Genomic DNA, 9,723 nt, shown 5'->3' on the forward strand with positions numbered 1-9,723 from the left:
TCCCCCTTCCCCCATTTTTCCCCCTTCAAGTTATTTTCTGCTTGACTGGACTTTCTAATCCATTCACTAACTGTGTCCAAGGGCAGGAATACAACCTGCTCCCAGCAATGCTGGTCTGAACCAGCTGCCAAGAATTGCACAAACCAGGAATGACTTTCCCCTCTGCTTTCCCTCCACTTCAGTGAAGTGCTTTTCTTTTTAAATTGAGAAGCTTAGGTAAAGGGCTACAGCTGATGGTGCAGGCCCCGACAACGGTTGAAAGCAAGTATCAAAGATGATTCCAACACACTTTGCCAGCACACTGGTGGTAGTTTTAACTTTTACCACCAGGTGAAAAATGGGCGATGACGAATCGGCAGCATGTTTTACACTCGGTGCAGTTTTTTTTGCATGACTTTAATGGAAAAGAAAATCGGGTGGGTTGTTAAACAGGCTACCAATTCACTATCACCCCCCCCCCCCCCGAGTGACTGAATGTAATTTGTTCTGAAGGTGCTGCTGTTAATTATTATTGATCATGACCGTACCCATATCATATTGCATTTTTGCATGGCAGTGTACACCAAATCATGGAATCATACAGCATAGAAGGAGGCCATTCAGCTCATCGTGCCTGTGGTGGCTCTTTGAAACAGCTATCCAATTAAGGGCAACCAAATTACAGATGACCTACTTTTTGTATTATGATCATTGTAAAGGGTTCCATGTATTGCATAAGTTGTACTGTCCCATCCCTGGTGCTGTACAATACTGTAGCAAAGTAAACCTAAACACTGTTCCCCTTAGTTTGGGTCATGGTATGTTTCTCTGTCATTTGTGTGTCTTTCTCATGCCAGTTTTCATCTGTTTCCTTTTCTTGTATCTTTTCTACAAAATACATTTACTTTCATTCGATTATTCTCTCTCCAGCTGGACAAACAAATTAAAACTACCATTTGGTTAGAAATATACTTAGTGCCAGAATTTTTATTTTACAAAGTTTTGGAATCTCACTCAGGAAGGCCACAGGACGGACTGTGAGGGAAATGGTAAATATCACACTGGTATAGTAGAGATCTTACTCTAAAGTTCGAGCAGTGGAACAACACGGGCAGAGTTGAGAAGGAGTTTTGTTGTGCATTTAACCATGCTGGGTCTGACCTGGAAATGCTCGATGCTGACACTGGATGGCTGAAATGAGAAAATGTTTCCTTCTCGCCTCCAGTACAAAACCTCACAAGAAAAGTCATGAAAATAAATAAGGCACGTACTGTAACACTGAAGCACTTTAATATCAGCAGTGGGAGGATATGCAGCAGGGAACCGCAGGTCAAAACTGAAATGAGTGACCTCACCATATACTCAATAACTAAGCAGTTTAAGGGTTCTCTGGTTTCTCCACTGACCACAAATGTTTTATATTACTAGCCAACATCAACACTTTTAACTTTTTTTTAGAAAAAAAACTTTTTCTGCCACCTTGAATTCAGAGTATGTGTTGCCACCTGTTAATATCCAGTCATGCACATCAAGTTCAAGAAGAATAATCTTTTAAGTAACCTTTTAGTTTTCTTGTACTTAATAGATTCTTATGTTTTTGTGGCCATAAAATAGGGTGGTTTGTCATGTATTTTTAAACCTCTCTGTGAAACTGCCATTATTTGGAATGGTTGGTTGGTTAAAAATTGGTACCTTTTTTAGACCAGCAGCTATTTAATCCTGTTTTCAGTGCCACAGTTTCAAAAGATCCAAGCTAACCGCTGCTGATTCCCACAGTGTGAATTTCTGCAGTGAGCCACTCTGTTTGTGGGGTGGGGGGGGGAGAAAGGAGGAAGAGAGGGAGGAGGGAAAAGAGACCCTAGTTGAATCTGAAGCAGAGGGAATTGAAAGGGCCACTTGTCCAAGGTTTTTAACATTGTTAAGTTAACTGCAGTGCAATACTGAGGGAGTGCTACAGTGTTGGAGGTGCCGTCTTTCGGGTGAGATGTTAGGGCAGGCAGGGCCTCGGTTTATCAGGTGGATGTAAAAGATCACATGGCACTATATCAAAGAGCAGGAATTCTCCCTGGTGTTCTGGTCAATATCAACTGACATCATTAAAACTTATCTGATCATTTATTTCATTGCTGTTTGTGGGAGCCTGCTGTACTCAAATTGGCTTCTGCATTTCCTACATTACAACAGTGGCCACACTTCAAAAGTACTGTATTGGTTGTAAAGTGCTTTGAAATATCCTGAGATCATGAAAGGTGCTAGATAAATGCAAGTCTTTTTTCTTTATTTTTAGTTGCACGGTGACAGAGGCCTCTGGTGCCCTCAGCCCAGGCAATGATGCTTGTGGATCCTGAAGATGGGAGGTCAGAAATTCCCAGGGAGCCATTTTGGGATTGGATCTGGAGTAGGCCAGAAATTCTACCACCCCATGGATGTGTCTTAGAACCTGTCCCAAATGCCAGGGTCAGGAATATTAGCATAACAAGCAGTTTCTTATGCCATTTTTGGCACCACTGAGCTGCCTGCCTCAGTGGGGGAAGAGGGATAGCAGCCGAGTGCTTTGCCACACCATAGCTGGGCCAGCCAAAGACTTGAAAAATATTTTAAAAGGCTCTCATTTTTACATTTGCCACTTTCCCAATGACAATCGCTCATCCCACGACTGTAGGGAAACCAGCCTTTGTAAATTTCACTGGGCCCACTTTCCTCAGCAGATCCTGGCAAGCAAGTATACCTGTTCCATGCAGGAGTATGTTGTAATGGAGGCAGAACTGGCAAAAATTCTGACTATCAGAATTTCAATGATGTCCACGTGGAAGGGGTGGGGGTGGGGTCAAGAAATGCTCCCTTACTTCCAGTGGAAATGTAAAAGCCACAAAAGGTGGTGACAGGGTCCTACCTCTAGTTCTGCCTTACCCATCCAGATAACAGCAGAGATATGCCCAAAGCCAGTGGGAGTTTTCTTTCTTCTATCATTTGGAGGTCATTAATCACTACAATTAGAATCAAAACCTTTTCTTTTAGAGAAGTACTGCTTCTTAATACAATGATTGTCTAATTTTGTTTTTTTTTAAAAGTACAGTGGGCTAGTTTGTATTTTCCATGAATCTAGTTTAATCCAAGAGTCTGAATCTGGGGGTAGAGTTTAATTTAGTTCATTGAAATATTTTTTTGACAAAATATAAACCTTTCCTCCTTCAGTACTGAATAAGAGGATTTCTTGATGTGATGAGACTTTTTACATTTGAGGGGGGTGGTGATTACTAGGACAATTAGTTACTCATTGCATTATTACCACTTAATGAAACTAATAAATGTGGGTCTTGCTACCTCATTAGAATAACAAGGACTCACTATCTGAGATTACATGACTTCTACATTCAACTGTCCTTTTCCTGCCATGAAAATCTCATCCAGGCAACCATCTGCACAGTAAAACTGAACAGTTCCCTTGGGTGCAAGATGCTTATGGGAAATCCACTTTCTGCTGCTTTTCCTTCTGGCCATTGCCCTACCTTCTTCTGTCCCTCAGGCTGTTTCACTTTACCTGCCCAATTCAATTTCTTCCCTGCTGTCCCCATACATTTCCATCCTTGAACTTTTTTTCCCCCCCTTGGATGTTTTACTACATTAAAGGTGCTATAAATGCAAGTAGTAGTTGTCTCTATACAGTCTTGGTCTGTCCCAGCTGTCACTTTCTTTGTTCTACTTGGCAATTGCCTCCTTCCCCACCTTCTCTGCTTCTAGTGTGTCCTGTCTTCAAGAACATGAACTAAGAGAAGGAGAGGAAGGAAAAAAAAGTAATTGTAACTAAAGAGAAATGAATATCAAATAACAAAATTAAAGAGGGAATGGTGACAATCATCAGGACTAAAACATTGAACTAAGGGCTAGGTTGCCTGAACACTAACTGTGAATGGAGAGGTCTAACCCTAACTCTTACAATTTCAGAGCCTACAAGTTCTGCATTAATTCTCCCAATGCAAAATGTGCAATATAATTGACTCTGAAAATGTTTGACATTTAAATACTATTGTTAGGACTAAAAGTAGTTCCTCATACCTAGGATAATAGAAATTTGCATAAAGGATAGAGCCCCACCTATGTGACTAAATCTGTTGCTTAGTGGCCCATAAAGTATCCAGGTATCAAGATAAAGTAGATTAGCTTTAATTATTCTGAAGTCATTGTTTTAGGATATGTTAACCATATTTGATTAGTCTACATCCTTCAGTGTTGTATATTGCATTGTATTTTCTGACTGCTCGCTAAACATTAATTTTTGTTTCTTTTTCAGTGGTGTGGATGTGGTTGCAGTCCTTTACAAGTTAGGATCTAGCGAAGCAGTGGTGCAGTCCAGAATGGCAGCTGGCACCAGTACCTTTGTACTGGCATACGCTGTTCACAAAGTCTTTGCCCCAGTACGAATAAGCATTACCTTGGTTTCCGTGCCATTAATAGTGAGGTACTTTCGCAAGATTGGGCTTTTTAAGACGTCGCCTTCCAAACCATGAAGAACCATTTAGGAATCACCTTCAAGATTATAGACAGAACAGATTAGACATGAAGTTTTTTCCATAAATTAATGCAGTACAGTGAAGCCTGTATGCAGTAGTCACCTCTGAGCCTCAACTCTGCTGGTTGCTTGAAGTTGGTTGGCATGAAGTACTATGTTCTAAACTTGGCACTATGTAGAAGACCCTTTTGCATGAGGACACTACCGCCTAGCTTTTAGTAGCTGCTGGAGAAGTTTAATCCCATTATCGGGTTCCATTTACTTCTGTCGCTAACCTGCTGTTTGCAGTGGTCGTAACTTGTGTTAATAGAAGCTGTCTATTCCAGAGGAGCAGGGCTCTATAATTGCTAGTTTGAAGAAAAAGTAGTTGCACAAGAAACTACTAACTATTTCAGGCAAATGGCAAGTTTGAAATCTAGTATATTAGAGCAAAAAAAAGACAATCTAATGCTTGAATGAAAGCAGCTGAATTGCTAGCTTTTGTGCCACAATTTGTAGTTTGAGAAAGAAAATAACTTGAAGATTTAATTGAACTTGTAGGTTAGAACTGGTATTTAAAGAAATGGCTTCATAATTTCTCTTTTTAAAAATCATATTGCTCAATGCTAGAGACTGTGGTTCCTTGTTTATAACAGTGGTATTCTGTCCTACCTACTTCAAACAGACTCTGCTGTCTCATGCTCACTATTGCTAATTTCCCAAATAAAAGCAGTGAGGGTGGAGCTACAGGAAGTAAGATAAACCTGCATGGTGACAGTAGATTGAATAAGGCTATGTCAGTTCACTTCAAGTGTAAGGAATCTTACAACACCAGGTTATAGTCCAACAGTTTTATTTGAAAATCACAAGCTTTCGGAGGCTTTCTCCTTCGTCACTGCAAGAGCAAACTTCCTATGCAGATATGCTGTTTAAAATTCAGTTGCACTTCCTTCAAGGGGCTGTATGTCCTACTCCTGCTCCTATTTCTTATGTTCAGTAGATCAGTTAATCAATCAATCAGTGTGATACTGAGCTAGCAGTACAGGAAGCTCCTGGCTAGACAGTGAGGACAGGGTCAGGATTGGCTATGATTTCCCAGTCAGTTAGCCCACCAAGACTCATGGTCCAGCTTTTTATTTTTTTTTTAAAAAAGGGCACTGGCACCTGTAGAATCATAATCCAGCCACCTTCAGGGAAATTGGAGGAAAAATTAAATTTAAAAAGCAGTTGCAAAAAGTACCTACTTGTAACATTTGTCTTAATTTATTTTAAAAATTGCTTAAAAACAACCGACAGGGAAGAGTTACTGGGCCCAACACTGTAAATAAGTTGAGTTAATAGCACTGGCTGCAGCCATTTGCTCATGGTAGTTTAGCTCAGACTTTTTTTTAAAAAAGGTTCTACTAGAAAATCCCCCTTTTTAAAAAAAGTTCTTCCATACAAACAATCTGTATGAATTTGAGTAAGGGGATCTTAACTGTCAAGAGGGACCACTTCCTGTCCTCTATACTGCTTTGGCACTTTGTTGCAATAGTTATGCTTTTGTCCATTTATACTACACTTTTTCATAGACCAATGCACTGAGATTAGGTAGGTTAGCCAACTCAATGTGATAGCTCCAACAGAAAACTCATTTGATACTATCTTAGCCATTCACTTACCATAGCTAGACCACCAATGCTAATTTTAATGCAACTGTACAACAGATTAAATCTATGATGAGAATCTTAAAGTGCTGCATACTGACTAAAGCATGTTGGAACCCTCAATGAATTGTTTCAGCTGATCCACTTTGTCTGTGCAACCCCAATTTCCCCAATCTGGTTAGACTGTTTTTAAATAAGCTGATGAAGGTTATAACAAATCTAGATTAAACTTAAATAAAATTACCCATGACATTTACATTTGAGATCAGCATGCTGGTAAAGGGCATGTAGGTTTAGTTTCATTAGGTGTGTTTTTAAAAACAAACTGAACTTGATATGTTAATTAACTGGGGGGGGGGGGGGGGGGGGAAAGAGAAAGAGAATGCACTAATTAACCACAGCAGCACTGCAAACATTTCCCAGTCACTATTGGTGCAGAAAGGGAGATTTGAGAGCAGAGTTACACAGAAATTAGTCCCCCTGACCCATTAAAGAAGCACTGTTGTGATTTCCTGTTCTGTGCATTTCTTTTACCTCATTCTCACATTCCATCCTCCTTGCTTCCATTATTACTGTATGCTCAAGCCCTGGCCTCCAGAACCTGAGTAGCCACATATTGTGAACCTACTGCAAACTGTGGATGAGACCTTATGTTTCAAAAGTCACATATTAATCTTAACAGCAAGTATGACAATGCCAATGAATTCCAGGTTGGTTGTAGCAAATGCAAATCAACTTCTCTAAATATGAAGCCAAAAAAGTAATTAACAAAACTCAATGGATAGGTAGTGGCATTTTTTTTTTTTTTTTTTTTTTTTGAGTATGTACTATGCTCTGAGGTATTCATTGGAGACTTCATGCTAGGCACTTAAGTTGGTTTATAAAAGTATGAGTGAGTCTTCAGAAGTTCCCATTAAACATCAATGGTCTTAATAGCTTTATAAATCAAGTAAAACAAAAAAAAAAATCCAAAAGCATCAAAACTACCTCTGCAGCTTATATTAAATAGGCAGTTATCTTAATAGCATCAAAATATGCACCACTACCATTGTTTAAAATATCTGCTTACTTTAGCAAAACATTGTCAAAGATATTCTATTAAGTAAATTGCACAGTACTGTGAATAACCCATGTGGCAGAAGGAGGAACTTAGGTCCAAATGCCAGAGTAATCTTTTCCAGCTAGCTGAGAAAGTGTGAGGCACTGCACTCAGGCAGGAAGATGGGATATGTGGCCCATGGCTATACCAGTACAGCTCCTGGTTCAGCTATGCTGCATCCAAGTCCCCTCCTATTGCAGCCCATTATCTGCTAAAAGTAGTACAGTAAAACAATTTCCAATTTATTAATTAGACCTAGGTTATAACCTATAGGGGGGGGGGGGGTTAAGATGACACTAGTTTTGATAAGTGGGTAGCATGAAACTTAAGGTCCAGCTGTAAAAAAGTGGAACACAACTTCATCAGTGATCAAATCAATCCAAGACTAAACTGGAATTTAGAAATATACCTAAACAGCATTATATATAATTGTACAAGTTGAAATGGCATTGTTGCATCAAAATCAATAGTTTCAAACCAAATCAACTACAGATGCTGCTTTTATAGTGCATTTGGGTGATTGCATCATCCTTGTGTACCAACCTGACACCAGAAGTGCAACATACTTTGTAACTATCAATGTACTGTTACTATGAACAGAAAGAGATCAAGTCACATCAGTGAATAAAATAGCTAGTGAGAACACCCCCCGCCCCCCATCATCATAATCAAAAAAGCAGTTTAAAAAATTTGCAGTTCCTTATACTACCACTAAAATCTGTGAATTATTTTCCATTAGCTTGCATTGGTATTCAAAAGGCCAGTAATTAATGCTCCATGCAAGTATGAGCAGAGTTCTGCCTTCCAGCTTCACTGTAATGGGAGCAAACAGTGGAAAAAGGTCTCTGCTTATATCATAGAATGGATACTGTACCCCTTGAAGTAAAAAAGGTTGGCACAATTTTTACAAAAATATACCTATGGATTCAAAGCTAGCATTCGACAGCACATAAGGCAGTTGTTCCAAGATTGCATGGTTACCTTCAGTTTGGTTAGTTAACTACTGTTTTTTCACCTAATGCTCTAATTGAATCTATTAAAGTCTATTGCACAAATACAGGAAATTTATCATACACTTCCTCTCCATGGGGATAAGAGCTAACCTCCTAATGCTCAGCATTCTCATTTTACTATTGTCACTAACTAAAGGCATAAACAATCTAGCCAGCATCAAAACAAGGATGCAGAATAAAGCATTTGGAACACAAGGGGAGGGGGTGGGGGCAGTTTTTTTTTTAAAAAACAAACCTAGCAGGCTAATTAATATTCATAGGCCTAAAGCCATATCTGCTGACAATATAACCTCAGTCACTGACTTAAATCAGCTTTTAGAACCAATATTTTCATTGGAAATGTTCAAGGGATACATTTTTTTAAAAACTATGCATTTTTTAAAAGCAATCTGTTGTTTTGTTCTAAGACCCTTCAGAATTGGGCTAACCTGTTCAAATAGTTTCAGTATGCTAAATGCTTAAAGCAATGGTCACAAACCAAATGCCATGTTAACCAGATGGAGTTTTATTCCCATCTAAATGTTTTCACATTTAAAAAGTAAACTTGTTACTTTGTTCAACTGTCACTTTGGTAAATTAGCCTCCTCAAACTTAATGCTTTGTTTGGATTGTGTTTACAACTGAAAAGACAAAAATTGTTTTGTTACAAGAGATTTATATTTTCAAAAGATGACTGGTTTGAAATATACAAATCATACCTGTATAATAAGTATATATTAAGAATTTCCAATTTAAAAGTGTGAACAAGTTGGTTTTATATGTATGTATATGTAAAACAAATTCTCCCTTATTCAAATAAAGCAATTGGCTGAAATGTTGGTTCCTTAATGATTTGGGTAAAATGTGACTGACCAAAGGTGACAAAATAAACTCTTACAGGTTGTGAATCCAAGAAAATGGTATACTCATCTTTTCCTTGAAGCTGAATATATACCATGTGGATCCCCAAACATTATCACACATAACCTTCCCACATCAAAAGTTGTCCTTTGACTATTACTTTGGGTTCTAGTCCAGGAACCAATTTCCCATTCCTTTTCAATCAATCGCTTGTATTTCACTAAAAAAAGTAATGAACAGCACAGTGGTAAGCTTAGGTCAGAGATGGTACAAAAACTACCCCATAATAAGCAATCAAAACTATTATTCATCCTGTGTTTGTAACAGAATAAGGGATAGGCCATAGGTTACAATTTACAACTCATTCAACAGGATTTGATTTTACAATTAGTGTTCTGTACTTCACACACCATGTTAATGTGCTTTATACTCAACTGATAGCTGGTAGTTATGGGCAGCTGAAGACATCCCATCCTACACAGTCTGTTCTACACAATACATTTTCCTTTGTTTTGAATGCAAATAGATTGAAAATCTTTTTCTTAAATGCAGCTATACAGGATGATCCATGAGATTATGGCCAAAGTCTGGGATTATAAAGCTATATTCCATGGATCATTTTTGTGGTGTTTTTAACATTTCCATGAAATTTATAAC

General features: G+C 38.5%; 1 protein-coding gene across 1 annotated transcript in view; it reads left to right on the forward strand.

Moving 5' to 3' along the window:
- fam210b (family with sequence similarity 210 member B) overlaps positions 1-6,475 on the forward strand; it is a 43,156-nt gene extending 36,681 nt beyond the window's left edge. Inside the window, exon 3 of the mRNA XM_068000612.1 lies at positions 4,271-6,475. Within this exon, the coding sequence (XP_067856713.1) occupies positions 4,271-4,487 (217 nt within the window). The 3' untranslated portion in view covers positions 4,488-6,475. The remainder of the gene's footprint in view (positions 1-4,270) is intronic.
- The last annotated feature ends 3,248 nt before the right edge of the window (positions 6,476-9,723 follow it).

The sequence above is a fragment of the Heptranchias perlo genome, chromosome 19, assembly GCF_035084215.1.
Source record: "Heptranchias perlo isolate sHepPer1 chromosome 19, sHepPer1.hap1, whole genome shotgun sequence".
Lineage (NCBI taxonomy): Eukaryota > Metazoa > Chordata > Chondrichthyes > Hexanchiformes > Hexanchidae > Heptranchias > Heptranchias perlo.